Source organism: Pimephales promelas, chromosome 15 (assembly GCF_988280905.1).
Source record: "Pimephales promelas chromosome 15, fPimPro1.hap1.1, whole genome shotgun sequence".
Classification (NCBI taxonomy): domain Eukaryota; kingdom Metazoa; phylum Chordata; class Actinopteri; order Cypriniformes; family Leuciscidae; genus Pimephales; species Pimephales promelas.
In genome coordinates, this window is record NC_142783.1 from 34269353 (window position 1) to 34291353 (window position 22001).

General features: G+C 36.2%; 2 protein-coding genes and 1 long non-coding RNA gene across 8 annotated transcripts in view; 2 read left to right on the forward strand and 1 right to left on the reverse strand.

The window, feature by feature from the left end:
- LOC120473281 (zona pellucida sperm-binding protein 3) overlaps positions 1–3988 on the forward strand; it is a 194702-nt gene extending 190714 nt beyond the window's left edge. The window contains 7 exon segments of the mRNA XM_089120588.1: positions 2883–2986; positions 3056–3233; positions 3374–3491; positions 3572–3643; positions 3645–3654; positions 3728–3819; positions 3889–3988. Coding sequence (XP_088976714.1) covers positions 2883–2986; positions 3056–3233; positions 3374–3491; positions 3572–3643; positions 3645–3654; positions 3728–3819; positions 3889–3927 — 613 coding nt within the window. The 3' untranslated portion in view covers positions 3928–3988.
- A 2576-nt stretch (positions 3989–6564) lies between these two features.
- Positions 6565–7203, reverse strand: LOC120473279 (uncharacterized). Its single transcript, XR_005621566.2, has 3 exons — positions 7121–7203; positions 7003–7026; positions 6565–6907 (listed from the first exon to the last, which is right to left on the reverse strand). It is a non-coding gene; the product is annotated as an uncharacterized LOC120473279 (long non-coding RNA).
- A 4652-nt stretch (positions 7204–11855) lies between these two features.
- Positions 11856–22001, forward strand: part of ccdc9b (coiled-coil domain containing 9B) — a 31283-nt gene continuing 21137 nt past the window's right edge. Inside the window, exons 1-5 of one of the 6 annotated variants that reach the window (XM_039663024.2) lie at positions 11856–11961; positions 13445–13551; positions 18652–18765; positions 19056–19160; positions 21139–21279. In XM_039663024.2, coding sequence (XP_039518958.2) covers positions 13474–13551; positions 18652–18765; positions 19056–19160; positions 21139–21279 — 438 coding nt within the window. In that variant the 5' untranslated portion in view covers positions 11856–11961; positions 13445–13473. Of the gene's footprint in view, positions 11962–12138; positions 12158–13444; positions 13552–14228; positions 14452–14641; positions 14770–18651; positions 18766–19055; positions 19194–21125; positions 21280–22001 lie in introns of those variants that run through there. The other 5 variants (XM_039663023.2, XM_089120593.1, XM_089120590.1 and 2 more) reach the window with 5 other exon arrangements.

Consider the following 22001-nt stretch of genomic DNA (forward strand, 5'->3'; position numbering starts at 1 on the left):
AAATGTGACTACAAATGCAGGTCAAAGCTAAGTCCTTAAGGTTAAAACTGACCCTTTCTTGGAATTAAGATGATTTATTGTGTAAATAAAAAAGAAAAAAAAAAAACATTTATATAGTGAATTATGCATGCATGTATGTACAATGTATCCAATCAGCCACAAGAGGGCTCCATGTTTTTGTGATGGTTTTGTGGATGTATTAAAATAGCCTTGTTGGAAAAAAAACTTGGAAAGGTATTATGCTGTCTCAGTTCTGAAATGTTTTGGTCTTAAAATGTTGGTGTTCCTAATAATCCTTTAGGTGAGTGTATGTTGCATCAGGCTATGCATACAGTATGTGCGTGCACACAGACTTCAGTGATTTTACTAAACAACTCAAAAGGTCTATGTCTATGTGATTTGTATTTTAAATATATTTATGAATAATCTCTATTATTTATGTGAGCTCAGTTGCTTTTTAGAAGACATTGAGGCTATGTTTACACGGAAACGATTCTGAAGAGAAAACGCAAAAGTGGCGTTGCGTCATCTTTTTTTATTCTGCGTTTAGACGTGCGTTTTGTGTGGGAAAATCCGCGTGCAAATGGAGACGCAAAAGTGTGTGAAATTCAATGTAGTATGCACTTCAGGCGGCTAGGAGTGCATACTACAACAACACCAAGTTCACGCGCCTGCGTACAACCTTCACTGTCAAGCAGACTTTTGCTTTTTTACCGTTTACACGGGAACGCGGCGGTGGAGCGTTTTTAAGATTTCCACTCTGGAGGGGGGTTTCACTTTTTTGCGTTTTTGAGGCTACTACATTGAATTTCACACACTTTCGCGTCTCCATTTGCACGCGGATTTCCCACACAAAACGCTCGTCAGAATAAAAAAAGATGACGCAACACCACTTTTGCGTTTTCTCTTCAGAATCGTTTCCGTTTAAACATAGCCTAAGTGTCTCTCTTATTTAACACACCCGATTCAGATCATCAGCTCATTAGGCTAGAGCTCCAATAACTAAACAATGTGTATGTTTACATGACAACAATGTACTAAAAGTAGGAAAGGTTATCCTTAGTGTTTTTTTAAATGTTTTGAATGCAGACAACAATGTTGTCGTATTGATCCAGGTTCTGTGAAAGTGACTAAAAGTACTGTATTTTATTCTGCTGCCAGGCCAGTATTGAGAATGAGGAGTCACGTGCCTATTTGGGCGGGGTCTGAGCCATTCGGCCATGATGGTAGGTGACGCTATAGTATCGGTTACCAGGGTTTTTATCGGTTTTTAACGCAGCAGTTACTTCCAGGCATGGTAAAACAGTGCGGTATTGCGAGAAACTCCTCTACTACCGAGCTAAAAACACACGTAATCAATACTGTTTTGTCGTGGGAATCCTACCAACATGGCGGAAAGGGGAGGGGCACTGTAAAATGACGTCAACTCCTCATTCTCAATAGACAATATGGTATCGGTTTTTCAAAAACTTGCACTTTGAAACCAGTTTTCAAAAGTTACAAAATACTGTTGTTGTGTAAATTAACACAATGCATAAAAAGAGTTTTTTTCTTGTTTTAGTTGAAAATGTTGTGTAAATATCCCCCTAAATGTGTCAGATAAGAGACATAAAGAAAGTGAAGAGTGGTGGGTCCAAGTGGTCAAATACAAAGACCGCAATTGTGGGTATTTGGACAGGCCCCATAAAAAATTGGAAGAGTGGTGTGTCCCCAAGAAGCATAAACTCTACAGGTCCAGAGGAGAATCAAAGGTAATCAATTAAGATAAAAGGGGTGGAGCCACCTTAACTCAAAGCTGTACAAAATGGCAAAGCCGAGCACTGGTGTGTGTTGTGGTGTTTGAGTCAAAGATTGTTAGGATGGGGTTTCTAAAAGTTGTCTTATTGGTGATTGTTGCATTTGATCTGCCTGATGTCTTGGGAAATTTTAGGTATAGTCATAGTCCAAGAAGCATGGGGCCAAAATCAGATCCAGCTTCTAGAAGTCCTGACCTTTCCCCTCTTGGGCTCTGGAACCCTTTGCAAGTGGCGTCTCAGTTTCAGAGTCCTCTGGGTCCCGACTCCAAAAGCCTTGCACAGGATCCTTTTGGTCTTCAGGAGAAGCTGCTGTTGCAGGGTCCAGTGAAGCCTTTGGATTGGAGGTATCCCGTCGTTCCCGAGGTGCAGAGCGAGGTGGCGGTGGACTTCCAGTTGAGGCAACCCGTGACTCCCAGCAGCGTAGCGGTCCAATGTGGCGAGAACCGGGTTCTTGTAGAGGTCCAGCAGGACTTTTTCAGCAATGGTCAGTTGATCCAGCCAACTGGTCTGTCTCTAGGTGGATGTCCTGTTGTTGGTCAGGATCCTTTGGCAAGAGTGCTCATCTTTGACTATGAATTACAGGACTGCAACAGTGTGCTGATGGTAAGAGCTCATAAATCTAAATGGGTTATTTCAGTGTGGCAGAGGATCGACAATCTTTCAAGGAAAGTCAGTTTACTTGGTCTTAACTGCCCTGGCATTGCGAAGACAACCAAGTACTACCTATTTAAATGTAGAAATCCTGAATTTCCAAATTACTTGCCTTTAAATGACCCTTCAAAACAACAACATTTTGATGCTGTTATTCCAGCATTGCACTTTCCCATTAGTGATATGAGGGCAGTGTCTTGGTTTATGTGAAGTATTTTGGATGACCCTCTTGGTAACCACAATCTTCTTGCAGATGAGCTTGTCTACACCTTCTCTCTTACCTACACCCCAGAGGCGCTTGCAGGTACTCCGATTACCCGGACTGATGGTGCAATTGTCGGCATTCAATGCCATTATCAAAGGTAAGTGATCTCTGGGACTTTTCTTGCTTGTGCAACTGGAAGACCAATTGATGGATATTTTCATGTACCGTAGGCTTCAGAACGTAAGCAGTGATGCCTTGAGGCCAACATGGGTCCCTTATGCTTCATCAGAGGCTGGTGAAGAAGTCTTGCTTTTCTCCCTGAAGATCATGATGGGTTGGTACAAGTTTCTTTCAATAATTTCCACCTTGTGGCTGTGCCTAAAATGTTTTTTTGTGTGTGTAGATGACTGGTCCTATCAGAGGCCTTCATACTCCTATTTTCTGGGTGGTGTTATCAACATCGAGGCGTCTGTGAAGCAGTACAATCATGTTCCTCTGCGTGTGTTTGTGGACCGCTGTGTGGCCACTCAATCACCTGATGTGAACTCCCTTCCGAGATATTCCTTCATTGAGAATCATGGGTATGTTCATGGCCCTTGATGCGTTAGGACTGTTTAAGTTGCTTTTTGTAATCCCTTTGTCACAGAATCATTGCTAAGGTCTAGTTGCTTGACGTTGTAGTTGACATTGGAGTTACTCTTTCTGATTGCTCTGTCGTCAGATGCTTTGTAGATGCCAAAACTACAGGTTCCAGCTCCCGCTTCATGCCTCGGTCCCAGGTTGACAAGATCCAGTTCCAGCTGGAGGCGTTTATGTTCCAGGAGGGCAACAGTCCTTCTGTATGGGTCATGTATATCATGTGTTAATTTGACGACTCCCATCTGCTTTGGTTTTGTGACTTGTCTGTCATCTCTTGCAGATCTACATTACATGTATTCTGAAGGCAACTCTTGCTTCTGCACCCAGTGACGCTCAGCGGAAATCCTGTTCATTTGCCAATGGGTACTTGTCTTTTTGGGGATTTTTAGATGGTCTTTGCTCATGTTGAAGGTTCCATGTCTTTGTTTTGTTGCAGGTGGGTTGCTGCTGATGGAAATGACCAAGTTTGTGGTTGCTGTGACTCAACTTGTGGTCCTGATGCTGAATTTGCTGCTTATCCCTATGGAGGTTGGTAGGGTTTGCTCTTTCTACGGTTGCTTTTATTCAAGTGCTCTAACTTTGCTCTCTTCTCTATAGGCATTCAGTGGGAAGGCAAGGCCTCTCTTGGTCCTGTAGTGGTTCAAGGGCAAAAGACTGGCTCTCAATAAAACTGAAATAAATCCTTGATTGTATCTGACTTGTCTTTTTGCTTCATGTCTTTTTTGACTTTGGGGGAAAAGTGCCTCATTCTGCTTATGTGGTAACAGTCCTACTTTACTTTTCAAGTCCCATATATCACGCAACCATTATGATTTGAAGCCATGAGTAAGATATTCCTGATGAAATTCATTACTACTAATAATTAGGTTTTTATCGCACTTTCATGTATTCTACTATACCCAAATGCATCACTCATCAGGGGATCTCTCCTCAACCATCACCAGTGTAGTCTTTACGAGAAGATTTTTAATGACCACAGAGAGACAGGACCCCAGTTTTATTCAAAAGGATAGTGCTCTTAATTGGCTTTATGCCCAGCTTCACTACTTCCTGAACTTCAGCCAGCTCCTTGTTTCCTGTCTGCCATTATTGGCCAAATTGATTAATTCAGGTGTGTCTAATTATTGTTGCCATGACTACTGAGGTCAGGTACACCTGAATTAATCAATTTGGCCAATAATAGCAGACAGGAAACAAGGAGCTGGCTGAAGTTCAGGAAGTAGTGCAGCTGGGCATAAAGCCCATTTGGCAAACCAATCATTCAAAAGAGCTCTGCGAAACGCCTTGTCCCATGAAGCTCTGTGGGTAATGTAATTGAAGTTCTTTTAATATTCTAGTTAATATTTGAAATTTTCCCATGAGGTTTTTCAATTTGACATGTTTTACACCCATTTAGTGCAAGTTCATTTTAAAAAAATGTTTTTAATAACAGAACCATTTGGTGTGTGCAGTGTTGTAGGCAGGACAATAGGGAGCGCCATCTGACACGTAATCATAGATAATATTTTAGCAAAGGAAAAGTGGGATGGGGGACTAGAAGATGTAGGAAAACTAATCAGAAGCAAAGAGGTAGCAGGTGAGAAGGAGAAGGATGCAACAGCGATAATTGATGGGCCACGGCTGGTAGAGAATGAAGAGTGTAATATTAAATGGATGTGTGTGACCAGAAGAGGGAGACAGAGAAAGAGAGGAGAATACCAGGATCATTCGCTGGACCAGGTAACAATAAAAGCTGATTTTGGACTAACAATAGGATATTCTTATATAATGATGACCTCATGTCTTTGATTTCTCATTTCATGACCCCTTTTTAACTGATTTAGATTAAGTTGAATCTCATAAATTAAGTTGAAATGTTGGAGTTAAAGTAATAGAATAAACTTTAATTTGCTACAGTTTATTTTTGTTAATGTTTTTAACAGAATAACTGGTGTAAAAATTGCATTACCCATGGTGCTCTTGAGAGACTTCAGGGGAATGCCATGTCCCCATGATGCACATCACTGATCCTCTTCTCTCAAGGTGTATATGCATGTTTTGTGACTACTCAACTTTTTTTTTTTCATTTGCAATGCTTTGTGGGATAGTTATTTCCATCAAAGCTATTAAGTCCAGCCTTTGTCTTGTCCAATTTTCATATACTTTATTAGATAAAAGTTTGAGATTCATTGAAACTTTTGGAAACAATGCTGCTGAAACATTGGTTTTGTCATTGGAGTTTTAAGTTCTCTTCGTATTAAAAGGTGGGTAGAGTGACCCTTTGTGCCATTAACAGCCCCAAATGGAATTGCTTGTTGATTTTTAACCTTTTTCCCCAATACGCCCTGGACCAGTGATGGGGACCTGCTGGCACATGCATACTGGAATGCTAAATGATGCGCTTTCCAGTTATTAAACCTAAGCCTCAACACTTCCCACTTTTGGAGAACTCCCCTACAAAATGGATTATTTGTTGGTTTATCCATTTTTATTTGGAAAATGGCATGAATCACATTTAGAGTTTGAGATCCAAACTTGCAGAACCTGCACTGATGTTATTGGTTCTATTGTTGTGCCATAGCAACAGGTTAGTTATACAGTCATCCTCAAAGTAAGTATAACAGACAAGATCTTGCATTGACCCTAAAAGGAGCTGTATGCAATACATTTATTTTCAATTAATCATAATTTTCCCTGATATGTCACTAGACATTAAGAAATCATGTTGTCCGGCCAGGATATTGTATTTTGATCAACTGATGTTGATGTTGTCATGCCGTGTTCTGAAATGCGCCACCCTCCACCGATCCACCAATAGTGTTGGCATTCGGGTTGCCAGCTCTTCTCTTGTTACCACAGCTGGAGATAGCCTACTTGTTGGAATCGGATAAAAAAAAAAATCTAACTTTGCGAAACCAAAAAAAAAAAAAAAAAACTTGAATCGGAAATACTTTGTGACAAAGTCCGAAATAAATAATTAACAGAAAAAAAAACTCATTGACTCGTCACTTCCATTTGAAACTTCTTGTAGCAGCCTACGTTACTGCTGGATCCTGCAGCATATCTGGCAACCTCGAGTCAAAGGGGAATACACCGCTCTACAGTCATTTAATAGTGATTGCAGTACCAGTTTTGGCCACAATCTTGCATTACGGACCCTTTAATATTTTCTGGAATTTAAGCTGATGTATGAAATCCCAGCCGTCGGCCATTAAAAATTTGGACTTATGCAACATCTCACGCATTTCGTTTCTTGCACAGCACAGTTTCACAATAAATATCAATCTTTGAGTATAGATTCTGATCTTGATGTGTTTATTGCTTACAAACAGGTATGATTTTCACATTTCATTAAAAACAGTCATGCTCAAAGATTAAAAACAAAGACAAGGTGTTCAAGGTGTTTTAATTTCATTATTTGATTGCAAAGGTGAACTGAAACCCAGTTTTTTTTTTTGTTTGCATGGAGCATCATGTTGTTTCAGGCTTTGAAGTTTTAGTCTCACTTTTTTCCTTTTTCACCTTTTTTCCCATGTTCACCTGCTTTCCCATGTTCACCTCCATGACTGTGTTCATGACCTTTTCCATGACCTTGACCTTTGCCTTTCCCTTTGTCTTGGCCCTTTCCATGCTTCCCCTACAAGACAAATCAATCAAATCAGATGTCTGTCAATGCGGATATTTTAAAAGTGCATCAATGTTTTCACCATTAAAGTTTATTCATTTATTTACCTTTCCACCCTCATCGTCTGAGCTCTACGAGACAGATAATATGACAATATGATTAGCATAAAATGTAAAAGTTATTTAACTGTTTGTGTAGAAGTGTTTGACGTTATTGCCTTCATACCTCAGAATGATGTTCATCCTGTTAATATACAGCATGATCAGTGAATCATTCTTTAAAATTAACCTTTTATTTAATCAATGAATTGCTGTGCACATTTAAAAATAGAAATATCTCACCGTCTTTGGTGCTGTAGAAGACATAGGAAAACAAAAATAAGCATCAACAATTGTTCTCCATGCCATGGCATTTAATGAAAATTTGATTGGAAACGTTTAAATGTAAAACATCCTAAATGTCAGTCGATGCCATACACAGAAATATGTCAACATATTTAAATAAAATATCACTTACGTTTATCGCCCATGTTGAGATTTTTTTCTGAAGTGCAATACGGCAGTAAAACTGAACTATAAAAAAGAGGCATAAGCGAATTTGCCTTTGACTGCATGCTTATTTCACAAGGTTATAATATCTAAATGCAATAAATGTTCCACACATTAATCATGCATTTGACAAATATCTCTCAGTCATGCTGCAGCGAATAAATGAAGAATGTCTTACCTCTTCTTGTCTTGCTCTTTCAGTGTGGACTTGCCGTTTCCCTGCTGTATTTATATGTGTGGGTCCGCCCTCAGGTGACAAAGATACCTGCTCATCCGCACCCAAGAGTGGATAAACAAGTCTGCGTTAAAAAGAGTTGAATAATGATTATACTTTTAACTGTCTTAAATCTCCTCTGTAAGTTAGTTTCATGTATTTGAGTGCACTGAACATAACACTTTATTTCGATATTAGACATTATAAGTAACTTTGCAAGTGCATGTCAACTTAACCCGCACCCTAATGTAGCCTGGTAGTTAAGAAAAAATCTGATCCCTACATGTATAAACATGTGAGTTTAAATGTAAAAGTTCTCTTGCTGTAAAATGGTGATGTTTTTTTGCTTTTCATGGGGAGAGGAATGTTATTGTCCCACACCGATGCAATCTGAATGGAGAAACGCCCTAAATATCTTGGCAAGTCCACAGAAATAGGCAGTTGAACAAATCATAATTACAGCCTCCGTTTCCACTTCACAAACCAGAAAGTCTATAAGTCAGAAAGATCTTCTTCTGAGATGCCAACCAAACCGTCGATGGGAAGAAAGATGCATAGAAACATTTTACAAATCACACTCTCAGAAAATTTGTAAAAAAATTCTCATAAAATTGAATGAATTGTATAGGGTTAAAATGACACCTTTTTTACCCCTAAAGGTGCATATTAGTTCCTTAGAATAGAAATATGGAGCTCTTTTAAAAAAAAACTTTTGCTGATAATTTACTCACCCTCATGTCATCCAAGATGTCCATGTGTTTAAAAGAAATTAAGGTTTTTGATGAAAACATTCCAGGATTTTTCTCCATATAATGGACTTCAATGGGAACCAAACCAAGGTCCAAAAGAAAATTTCAGTGCAAACTGCAAACTGTTCAAAGGGCTTTAAACGACACCAGACGATGAATAAGGGTCTTTATAGCGAAACGATCGCTCATTTAAAAAATAAATAAAAATAGTTTAAGTTTTATAAGCTCAAATGCTCGCCTTGCTCTGTTCTGTGATGCGCGTTTGTGACTCTCCTGTTCGAACTCGTTTATCAAAATTAACGAATCTTTTCCCGAGTCAACTTGTTCATTTCGTTGGTTGAATGAACCAAATGACACGAAAAAAGATTCGTTCATTTTGATGAACGAGTTCGAACAGGAGAGTCACGAACGTGCATCACAGAACAGAGCAAGGCGATTTGTGCTTATAAAACTTAAACTTTGTTATTTATTTATTAAATGAGCGATCGTTTCGCTTGATAAGACCCTTATTCATCGTCTGGAATCGTTTAAAGCACTTTGAACAGTTTGCACTGAAACTCTCATTTGGACCTTGGACCGTTTGGTCCCCATTGAAGTCCATTATATTGAGAAAATGCTGGAATGTTTTCATCAAAAACCTTAATTTCTTTTTGACTGAAGAAAGAAAGACATGGACATCTTGGATGACATGGGGGTGAGTAAATTATCAGCAGAAGTGAACTACTCCTTTAAGGTGCTACTGTAGATTTAGGATTAGTTACACATTCTCAGAAAAAATGTACAAAAGACGTCACTGGGGCGGTACCTTATACTTTCCTTCCCGAAATATTTCTTTGGTACTCTTTAGTCAGCCTACTAAGGAGTAAAAGATCCTACCCCAGTCACCGCTTTTGTCCAGTTTTTTATGAATGTACTGGCCCAGTGACAATGTGACCCTTAAAAGTACAATTGTTATTTTTTTTTTAATTCTGAGAGTGAATGAAAAAGGTTACGTTCATTCAAAGTAATCGTCTTTAAATGCAATAAACAATTTTTTTTTCACTGGTTTGCATCATTGACTATAGTGACTTAAATAAAAACAGTTAATTCAGATGTGATCATTTTTAGATTATTTTGTTTTAGTGCATGCAAATGATCTTTTAAAGTATATATCTCAGTATTTATTAGAACGTATGAAGGATTCCCTGAGGATATTGAATCATGTGCCAGGAGTTTGCATGAGTTTCTCTAGTAGTTTTAATAAGAATTTTCTAGATTCCCTAAGGATATTGATTCATGTTACAGTTTGCATAAGTTCACGTGTTAATCTTGCGAATAGAACTGAAGCATTGCTTGACGGTGTTTGTTTTATATTCTTTTGAAACATAAAGCATTAGGGTGTTTGCTCTGTGAATCTGGATTAACCCGCTCTGAGTTTGTAAAGGTGCATGAATGAGTTGCATATACAGTTGCATCTGTCATAAAGCATGTTAACAAACAGATCCATGGGAGAAAATATGTTAAATTCTCATTTTTATTAATGCAAAAGGCCTGGTTATAGGCCTCAGTTTCTTGCTTTTATAAACATGTCTTATAAAACATTGAGTGAGACAATGCACTGATGCACATTTAAAGATCTGTCCGTGCAAGTTGCTTTCGGTTCAAACATGCAAGTCTGTGAAACCGTGGGATGATTTTATAATATTTTCATTTGATTTTGGGGGGGAAATTGTGATGTGTTCCTGACAGGTTTCATGAGATTTTCATTATGCAAGGTTCTTTATATCACACGCCACTTACTGTAGGCTTTTGTTTTAACTAGGTTAACCAACTCCATGCCAAGAAGGTGAGAGTTCTTGGCTGTAATCCTTAGAGAATGAACAGGTTTGATCATGTTTACCATCACATAACATTGGCACGCACATGCACATTGATAGTTGGTTGCCAAGAGCGCATAACTATGTTTTTAGGTGTTAGTCTTTTGTAAAAAAAAAAAAAAGCTTTAAATAACAAAAGTCGGTTCCTGACTACCATTTATACCTCCAGGAAATGACATCATTTTGGAAGGAAAACAGCAGCACAAACCTCAGTAGCCTAAGTTTCATCATTAGATCTGATGAGTTCAGTGATGCAGTGCTATTTTAGTGTCAATGATTATAATGACAGAAATCATAAATCAGTTTGCAAATTCATATAAAGATGAATTTGCAGTTATAATCAAGTTTATAACATTGAGGTGCAGATTTAAATCCGTTTATAAGCATTCCTTAAAAACAACGCAAGCTTATTTAAAAGCATATTCTTGTTATGACTAGTGAAAGTTGATAGTCTGAGACAAGCGCCAGTATTATTCACATTAACATGAGTCACTGCTTTACTGTAACTTACTCTCCTCTGATTGGTCGACACGGAGGTGTGTCTGATCAACATCAAACCTGCTACTACAATGAGCTTCAGGTTTATTTTTAAAAGATCTTGGCCTTTCCAAAAGTAGCATACTTGCAGTCTCATTTTTTTTTGGTTTTTCGTTTCAAAATCGTTTTGATACTCATAAAAAGAGGTTCAAATTGAAACTAAATAGTTTATAGGCCTAATGATTTGTGCTGTTTATAACATTTAAAATCACCAAATAATGTTACATGACATGAACATTTGAAGCATAAGACAAGACAATAGAAACAATGCCAATAGTCACATTTGCAAACCCAGGAGATCCAGATAAATGCATGGCCATATCTCCACATTGCTCATTGTTTTATAAAGCAGAACGGGGTGGAAATGGGAGGTTTGAAAGACGTGTGGTAACACAAAACAGTGTAGTGTTTAATGCTGAATGCATCACTTTATTTATCTGAGATATGTGTGCTTTGCATTTTGACTTTATGAGAAGTCACACATAAATATGCTCAAAGAGCAGAGCTATTTGAGTGTAACATGAAGCCAGTGACACCTGAATCTCTTTTTAATGTTCACAGCCGTAGTGTTGTGGTGCGGTCTTGTAGTAAAACACTGGTTTATTTTCCCTCGAGCAACAGGTGTGGTTTGTGTTTCAGGTGTGCTTTAAACACAGACTGCATGTTGAGGGATATTTATTTTATGTTTACGAATATAACAGGTTTTACAGACATTCAGTACCTATATCTTGAACTAGACCATCTATAGAGTAGATAAAACACTCGTTTAATAGTTCCATGCAACCAACGTTTTGAACAGATGTGAACTTTCACCTAATTCCTGGTTTTGGACACTGTTGTTTATTCTGTCTTTGCACTGTTTAATAGCCTATGTGCAGCCTATATATGTCTATTGCCCCGAGACTTAATTATCAAATGCTAAAATTCCTTGAGAGAAATAAAAATAGACTGAAATGAGTCAACATTTGTCATAAATAGTACAGCTATGAAAGTGCGTAGTAGATCAGATCACGTGGTTTCGCACTTTCGTCACTGAGCATCAGGTGGCGCCAGATCTGAAGCGCAGCAGGGCCGGTGACGTCACTCAGTCAGGCCTCCTCAGTTTCCAGTTCAAACTGCTAATCATGAACTTAACTTGTGTGTTGTTATACCTAGTTGGCAGGTAAGCGGTTCCACATCCACCCTGAATACTGGTTTATCTGATTATTTGACCCATTTTGATCATAATTTTTCTCTTTTAATGTCTGAAGTGTTATAAAAATGCAACATAAAAAATGCTGAACGCGTTACACACAACATTTCAGTTGTCAAATCTGTGATTTACGTAACGTTAAGTTAGTTAATGTAATGTTTCAGAGGTAAATATTACAATATGTTTGTCTTAAACACATTAAATATGGTTTAGTGCTGTGTTTTATACTAGTTTAATTGATTGCTAGTCTACCCAGCTAACAATAAAATGTTCGTTTATAACCGTTATGAAAAAGTTTGACCGAACGAACATTCAAAACGTTTAGCTAGTTTTTCTAAACATTTTTTTCTTGGTTATGCGAATGTTAGATCGTTTTTCAAGTTAATTTGGGAACAATTTGAACCATCTGAAAGAAAGTAACTTAACGTTAACGTTAGGAAGCAGGACTTGACGTTTAAGAAACATTCTAACGTCCAAATGAAATATTTCAGTTAACGTTAAACGTTTCATGAAAGATGTAAGGTTATAAATAATGTTTTTGTGATAACGTTTTGAGAACAATAATAAAGACCAGATAACTTAGAATGGACGTTTTATTAACTGGAAGAACGTTTATTCTTAACGTTGAGGACCTTTTTGAGGACAAACCACCGTCTGCTAACGTGTTTTACATGATAATGATAATATGGTGGTATTACATGGCATTTCGATAAATTCATATGTAATATTTCAGTCCTTCAGAGTTTTTAAAGTGGTGGTTCACCACAATTTAAAATTAAAAGCTTTTCACAACGTTACGTGGTATGTAATCACGAACGTAACTGTTTTATACCTAGTTTGCATGTAAGCAGTTCCACATCCACCCTGAATACTGGTTTATTTAATTATTTTACCTCATTTGATCATATTTTTTCTCTCAATGTGTCTGAAGTATAAATGAATTAAAAAGGATCACATTTAAATAATTTTTAATTAAAAAAATAATGTCTTATTTCTATTGTGCACTGAGCATTTCGTCATGTCGTTGAGGCACTTTGCACAATTTGTTAAATATTTTCTACACAAAAATTCAGTTCAGCATAAAATCTTTTTTGCAATATTGTAAGTATTTTTTTGTGTTGATTTCTTGTGAAAAATAATAAATAAAGGGATAAAATATCTTTAATGCCTGAAGTGGAGAAAATATGATTATTTTTGGAGGTTTGATATGTGGGGTATTTAGAAAACGAATTATTTATAATACTATAATTCAAAAAGACAAGTTGAAATACTACCTAATCTCAAGAATGACCCATTTATAATAATATTTACTGGTGTATTTTCAAAAACTAAAGAGTTTCCATGTACAAAAGAACTGTTCTTTATGTATTCTGACAGTAATCAAGTTGGATCATTTGAATATATGCAACACTTGTCTCTCTATATCCATGTGAATTGTCATTGTTTCTTACAGTGGAGAAACACAGAGCCTGAGGAACCATCATGCAACACCAGGAGCATCTCGTCATGTTCAAGGACTTCTGTGAGGACCAACACTATCAGCTGGAGGACAAGACTCGTGTGAGTGTCTGAAACACTTTCTGTTGTGTTCAGATCGAGATTGTGAAGTCATCTTGATTCATGAAACCAGATTTGATTAGTATGTCTTGCTTCATGTAGTTTTTTGGTAACACTTTACAATAAGGTTTATTAGTTAAAGGAGTAGTTCACTTTAAAAAAAAACTTTTGCTGATAATTTACTCACCCCCATGTCAGTCGAAAAGAAATTAAGGTTTTTGATGAAAACATTCCAGGATTTTCTCCATATAATGGACTTCAATGGGAACCAAAAGGTCCACATGAGAGTTTCAGTGCAGCTTTAAACGACACCAGACGATGAATAAGAGCGTGGAAATTCCATTATATTTGTATTTTTTTAATACATTTTAATCGTTAACTTTAAAAGCATAGTCTTTTTTTACGACTAAAATAACAGTCAAGGGTAAAAAAAAAACCCGGAAAAGACGGAATTTGGGAAAAAATAAAACGGATTTCTTAGGGCCCTAAACAACATGAATGATTAATTTTTTTCCTCGTTAAATCGATTAGTGAGTGTGAAAGAGTGTTTCTAGTCCAACACTTCTAAATTTTTACTATTATTAAAAAGATCCCATATTGAGTCATAAAATGAATGGTTTTCAGGGGTATGGCAGCAGACGTGGGTGGGGTAGTGAGGGGTAATTTTAACTATGAGCAAGAGCTTTAGAGATAGAGAGAGGGAGAGAGAGGCTGAGCCGTACGGGTGAGCGGCGGGTCCGTTAGCAGGGCTTTTCTTTGCGTTCGGAGATCTTGGCTCACAGCCCAACTGGCGTTTTTGTAATCAAGGCATGATCCGGGACTCCATGCGCTTCTTCCCCGAGCCGCGTCGGCTGCCTGCCGTTTGCAAGGATCCCAGATTTCCCTGCTGACATGAACAGAGCTGTGAGTGCCACTGTTTCTCATTCTTCCACTAGCCTCTTCATCTCTTCTTCGTGCACATCTTTGCTCGTTCCTTTTCTTTTCCAGCAGTCTGGATGAGACCAACGTGCACGTTTGTCTGAAGAACGAGGCCTCGGTTTGGTCCGTCAGCTTATAGTTAGAGCCGCTGTGTTGGGCTGTTTGACATGTGATCTGTACAGATGAGTGGGAAGCGCTGGAATTTTCCCTGTCCTTTTTTGCAGCATTGATGATTCATGTTGTCTCCTATTGCACTGGATTTCTGGATGTGTTTGTTTTGGTCCCCTGACAACCGAAGTCACTGTGAGTTCCTTGTGCACTTGCCTCTGCGATCTGTTCACTCTTAATCAGTGGTTCCACGAGGAACCGTTTACATCCATGGAACCTTTCCTGGTTCTTTATAATGGCATCTTTTAGATTAAATAAAATGTTCAGAAAAATTGGTTTAAGAACTGATCACTGAAAGGATCTTTGGGGGAGACAAAAATAGTTATATTTCATTGCTGCAAAAAAAAAAAAAAAAACGTATGGAAACTTTAATTTTTAAAAGTGCATTATCGCTTAAAATGTTCCCTTTACCTGTCACCCCCCTTTTTGATAATTGACATTAAAATGCACTATACAAACTCAAATGGTTGTAATTCAAGAATGTTTTTGGAATATAGACCTAAGTTCTGTCTTGTTTTAAAGAAAACATTCAGCAGATTATTACTAAATTGAAAGCACTTCAAAAAATTAAACTATGAAAAAGTTGTGGAAGTTATAATTTAGAGTAAATCAAACATACTTTAGTAATATATTTTTTTTAATATGAAATATATATTTTACAATTTTACATTATTATTATATATTTTGTATTTTACATTATATATGTTTTACTATAAAATGAAAGCTATATATCTAACCAAGTTGTGTTCCAAATTTGAAGTTGATATCATAAAAATTGAAGTTCCCATGAGATTTTTAGGCGTAGTACCAAAAATAGCCACCGGGTGGCATTTTGCCATAACAAATTAATACATTTCTATCCAAATATAACTTCTGTCACTAAATATGGAACCTTGAGACTCAGACCTTTCCGACAATATGTGTTTTGTCAAGATTAGAAAAGGTTTTCATAATAAATTATGAAAGGGGAGGGGCCTAATAAAAAATACCGTTTCTATGGTAACGCAACATCCAATTTCAAAACGGTTTTCACAGGATGAATTCTGAGTTCGTAAGCTTTCAAATGATACCTAATTTATGATAACTACTTAAATATGTGATATAATAATAATAATAAAATATATTTATATATATATAATATATTATACTTTTTAGAGGACTTCTGACCTTACTTTTTAAAATATTATTTTATCTTTTTTTGTTGACAAATACTAATTATGTTTTATTATGAACTTTTAGCACTAAAAAGCAAAGTTTCAATTATTAAAAGTGTGTGCGTCGACTTTTTGTGACAAACGTCAGAAACTCCTGTAATGACGTCGATTTTTTTTGAGGCACACTCTTGTCATATATTCATATATTACTGTTCATTCATAATTTGTAAGAAAAAAACAGACCTAAAATATCTATTTAGGAGTCTTAGACCTCTCTAACGATAGTTTGTCATGACAAGATTAGGATTTAATAGTAATATAGTGAAGTAAATTTAAGTTGCCCGTATACGGCCAAGTGACAGTTAACGGGTTAGAGGGGTCGCACACCCAAATATGAGCTCATTTAATATCACGTGATTTTCTTTCTTATGCCGAACGCAAATATATATATATATATATAGAAGAATATTTAAGTCACTGTTTTCCAGGTTAAGCATAATTCAAATGTACTGCATTTTTGTGTCAATTATTGCATTGCAAAATTCCTTGTAAATTTTACAAGTAATTACGAAGAAACGGCACATAACACATTGAATTTTGAAGTAGAGACACTGAAATGCAGTAGTATTTTCTTGTAAAAGGTCAACTTTGAAATATCTTTTTTTTAAAGTGTCTTGCACTATATATTTTAAGTCTCAAGTGAGAGGAACAGACTCAAATTTAAGTCATTATTCTCTGAAAATCCACTCTGCCGTTGCTCTCAAGTCTTATTCGCAGTTGCATGGAGATGTTCGGCATATAATGGCTTGTATTTCAGAGACCAATCATATGCTTCATGATGGTGCTTTTATGCTTCTGTGTCATTCAGTAAAAATCACCATCCATTTCCAGTGCATTTTTGCTTTCATGTTCCACAGAGAAAAGAAAGCCAAATGTGTAAATGATTGGATGTTTATGTAATGGTGTGCACCCTTAATATGAACTGTTTTCAGACACATTTGAATTATTAGTCTGCATGTTTTTTCCCCCCAAACTAATCACTAATGTGTGCTTCGAGAAACAGGAATGCTGGGAATCTTAACAAAGTTAAGATGTTTGGTGTCATCAGTAGCGAAACTTATTCTCCTGATATTAACCAATCAGAACACTTCATGCAGAATTCAAAAAATGTCACATTGCAATGAATGTGCATCTATTTACACAGGTCATATCTGTGTTATACTTGTGTTGCATTTAAGTTTTTTCCCCTTTGTAATTTTAGGTAAGATTTTTTTTCCTGCACCAAAAGATTTTGTATTTTATCAGGGTGTGTCCAGCTGCTGAACAATCGGTGTGTGTGTTGATATGTAAATTCATGCGATCATATGTTAATGAGCTCATGATCGTGATGGCATGACCATTTTTACAGTTTAGTTTAATGAATAATCTCTGTCTGGGGAGGTGAATTGTGTTGTGATTGTTATAGTATGTGGATATAAGACTGTTTTCTGATAGCTTAATCTTTCTCTGCTTCACTCTTATCTGCATTGGACAGATATAGGACTGTCGTGATCACTGCAATATTGTAATACCAACAAGCTAACTGCAGTCAAAATCAACCTTTTAATGTTGTCCATGTCTATGTGCTGTTTTTAATATGCTTTAAGTCAAACCATGTGTAAGTTCATAAGTCGACAGCATTACTGAGTATTTCCTCCTTAAAGGAGTAGTTCACTTTAAAAAAAACTTTTGCTGATAATTTTCTCTCCCCCGTGTCATTCAAGATGTCCATGTCTTTCTTTCTTCAGTCGAAAAGAAATGAAGGTTTTTGATGAAAACATTCCAGGATTTTTCTCCATATAATGGACTTCAATGGGGTCCAAACGGTTCAAGATCCAAATGAGAGTTTCAGTGCAAACTGCAAACTGTTGAAAGGGCTTTAAACGATTCCAGACAATGAATAAGGGTCTTATCTAGTGAAACGATCGCTCATTTAATAAATAAATAACAAAGTTTAAGTTTTATAAGCACAAATGCTCGACTTGCTCTGTTCTGTGATGAGCGTTCGTGACTCTCCTGTTCGAACTCGTTCATCAAAATGAACAAATCTTTTTCCGAGTCAATTGGTTCATTCAACGAACGAAACGAACGAATTGACTCGGAAAAAGATTTTTTCATTTTGATGAACGAGTTCGAACAGGAGAGTCACGAACGTGCATCACAGAACAGAACAAACCTGGAATTTTTGTAAATCACATTTGCAATTTTTACCTGAAGAAACGTTTGAGGAACATTAACAGAGAGATTCTGGCAAATACTGTAAAACAAAATATCCATTCCACAATTTTGTGCTCAATATCTGAGGGTTATGGCTGAGTTTTGAGCCACAGCGTTCGAAATCGTGGTCACGTGTGAGTGTCAGACGTCCTGAAACAGCTGATGGCATGAGGAGTTTTAGTGCGCGAGCTCATGTTGCCGGTCGTAGCAGCTGATGCTAATAATGGCGTGTCCATGTGCAGTTAGACCCACAAATGTACACGTGTTAAAGACACATGTAGACAGTAATTGACTCATTATAACTAATCATATGCCATTGTGTTTATGTTTCAGTCCTGGACTGTTTCTCCTGGGTCTCTGACGTCAGACATTTATGTAATATAAACGCAGCCTTATTCCATTACATTTGCTTTATGTAATTCTGTTATTTAAAATGTGCAAGACTATTATTTTGCTGTTTGTGTATAAAGATTTTAATTTTCATGTGAGATGCAGTAAATAACAGAACAACTCCTCCTGGCAGACATAATGTTTGTCCTGTCTCACAGATTGTTTGGATTATTGTGTTTGTGTATGTAATGTTCATAAACCGTTCTGTGCTCGACAGAGCTCGACAGAGATGAGGATGATGATGATGAAGAAGGAGCACAAGGATGCAGAGCTGGATAAAAAGATCGAGGCCTTGCGGAAGAAAAATGAAGCACTAATGAAACGGTACCAGGTGAGAACCTGATTAAAATACGCCAAAAAACACATTTTAGATCTAATCGAAATTTGTAAACAAATCATTTGAAGTCTTCTATGACCCATGGAAAATAATAAAAAGGTCACGTGACCCAAAATGTTGTTCAGTGTGGGATTCATCTATTATGTTAATAAAAAAACAATAATATTTGTTAAATTATTAATAACAATTAATTTATTATTCTGTTATATTATTACAAAAACATGAAATGCTAAGATGCAGAAGATGATCCCTTTATGATATGATTTCCTTGTGATGTTTTGCAGGAAGTGGAGGAGGATAAAAAGCGGGCGGAACAGGAAGTGATGTCACCCCACGGCAGGAAGGGAAAGCTTGATGATCTGTCAATCACCGTCAACAAATCCTCCAATGTGAGCTGCTTTACTTCTTCACAGGTTAAACTGGTAATCATGATTATTTTGCTCAAAAATTAAATAGCATGTGGACTCCTTTAACCAGCTATGATCGCTTCATCACGAGAAATAAAATTAAAAAAATTTATTGATTACAATTGTATTGAAAAGAGTAAATTACTTACTAGGGGTGTAACGGTGTATTCTTCCCGAATTGTCACGGTTTGGTGCATACAGTCACATGACGGGCGATCCACACTCCACTCCAGGGGCCGGTTTCGCAAAGATAGACTTTGACTACGGCTTAGATATATATGAGATAGTCAGACTTCAGATAGACATCTAAATTAGACCATTGCACAAAGCACTTAAAACTCTGACTATCAAGTAGGACTACACTGCAATGCATTCTGGGTAAAATAAGACGCTTTACAAAACAAAAAACATGGCGGATCGAGTAAGCGCATTCTTTTTTTAATTTTTTTTAATTTATTTATTTAGATGGGACAATGCATATCAATGAACGTACAAGCATAGTCGAACGTAAATACGCCGGATTTAGCACAATGCTAATTTCCATCCGTTGTCCCCCAACACAATCCAAAAATAAATAAAAAAAAAGACACACAATATACATATCAAGAAAACACATGTAAAATAAAATATACATACTGTATATATATATATATATATATATACACAGATACATACATACATATACATTATACACATACAGTACACATAAATAAATTAAGAATAGTGATAATCATAAAAGTTCCTATAGGCCTATCTTATAGAGAATATATTGCAGTACCCATTACAAAAACTGCTATATGTAGACATTCGAAGATGCTTATTAAAAATAATTAAAATAAGTCTACCTATCAAATTCAACCTTTATACCAAATGCTTACGTTTTTGATGTTTGTTCAGCCATCTCTTAAGCTGTTTCTTAAAAGAAGCAAAAGTTGGGCTATCTCTGATTCAAATGCTCAGTGCAGTTTACCCCAGCGAGATATATGTGTTTGTTGGAGTTTAACGGTTGTAAGGACATTTTACTTGGGAAATTTAGCGGAGAATGTAGAAACAAGAAGAAATGTGTTATTTGGGCAAAGATTGCTTCAACATTTAACAGCGTTAATTCGACCGTTGACCGTTCGTAGAAAGGTAAAGTAGGCTGGGCAGGAAAAGATAACAGGATTGCAAAAAAAAAAGTTTTATTTTTTATTATTTTGTACTTTTCTAACAAATAATGTTATAATGTAAGATATGATTTTCAGTTTTGTAGCTGATTGTGCCTAAATACCTTTTGTTTTTTTTTGTTTTTTTATCAACCCTACAAAAAAATATGAGCTAGTGCATTCTGTTGACCACTTAATACACTGAAATGTACTGCACCCAACACTTCAGGTAGAAATTGTGATAAAATATTTTTAAATTCTTATTTTATTTATCAAGTTAATCACAAACAACTGGGAAAGTCATGTGGGGGAGCCTTGGAGTCAAAAGGTTGAGAACCGCTGACCTAAAACTGTTATACAAGTAGAGCTACAGCAACCTAAACTAAAAATGTGGAGAAAGAGTAGTTTAGTATATACAGGTGAAACTCGAAAAATTAGAATATGGTGCAAAAGTTCATTTATTTCAGTTCAACTTAAAAGGTGAAACTAATACATTATATAGACTCATTACATGCAAAGTGAGATATTTCAAGCCTTTATTTGATTATGGCTTACAGCTTAGGAAAACCCCAAAGTCAAAATTAGAATATTGTGGAAATGTTTTCATAAGCTGTGATCTATAATCATCATAATTATAACAAGTAAATGCTTGAAATATCTCACTTTGCATGTAATGGGTCTATATGATATATTAGTTTCACCTTTTAAGTTGAATTACTGAAATAAATGAACTTTTCCACGATATTTCAATTTTTTGAGTTTCTCCTGTATTAATAATAATGTTGAGTTTTCATGTTGTAAGCACCTGTGTTCAGGATCAGCGTGTGGTGACCAAGAGGCCGGGCGGGCTGAAGGAAGGAGAGCCGGAGAAGGACGGTGATCCCGGATCCAGTGTCTTCAGCATCGGGAGAGGAAAGAGACGGCAGCTGCTCGTCACAACGCCAGGAAACATCAAGGTGAGACCGAGAGAGACTACATACAGAGTCAAGGCCGATTCAGACCCATTTTTATTTTAATTTTTATTATTTATTTCAATTTTATTTTTTTTTAATTTTTATTATATATTTATTTTTATTTCAATTTTTTTTAGTAATTTTGTCATTGTTATTTTTTATTTATTTCTATTAGTTTTAGCTTTATTAATTTTAGTAGATCAAATTAAACTTATTTAATTTAGTTGCCAATGCTGCATGTATAATTTTCTTTTTTTTTATTCTAATATTAATATTTTATGTCTCCATATCAAACCACCATATTTTATGTGGTTTTTAGGTGCTTTATAACCCATTTAAGTTTAATAATATGACGTTTTTAATAGAGAAACAAAATATGCAATGAGAACTGAGTCAAAATGGTCACTTCTTTTTATAATCATTTAATTTTTTTTTAAACAGCAGTTATATTTCTTATTTTGTTTACAATTTTAAATTAGTAATAATAAATTTAATGCTTCTTTTTATAAGATTTGTGCAAATTAGTGCTGCACGATTAATCATATCGTCAAGCCTATGCGATTATATGACGCAAAATGCTGCGATTTAATATGAAATAAACAAATTAGAGCTATTAACGCATTATGATGGACGTAAAGGCTGCTCTTAAAGGGCCAGCAGCCAATAAAGCTTTCTGTCAGTAAAGTTAATCAAAGAACACAGGGAACAGAGAAAAGTACTCTCTT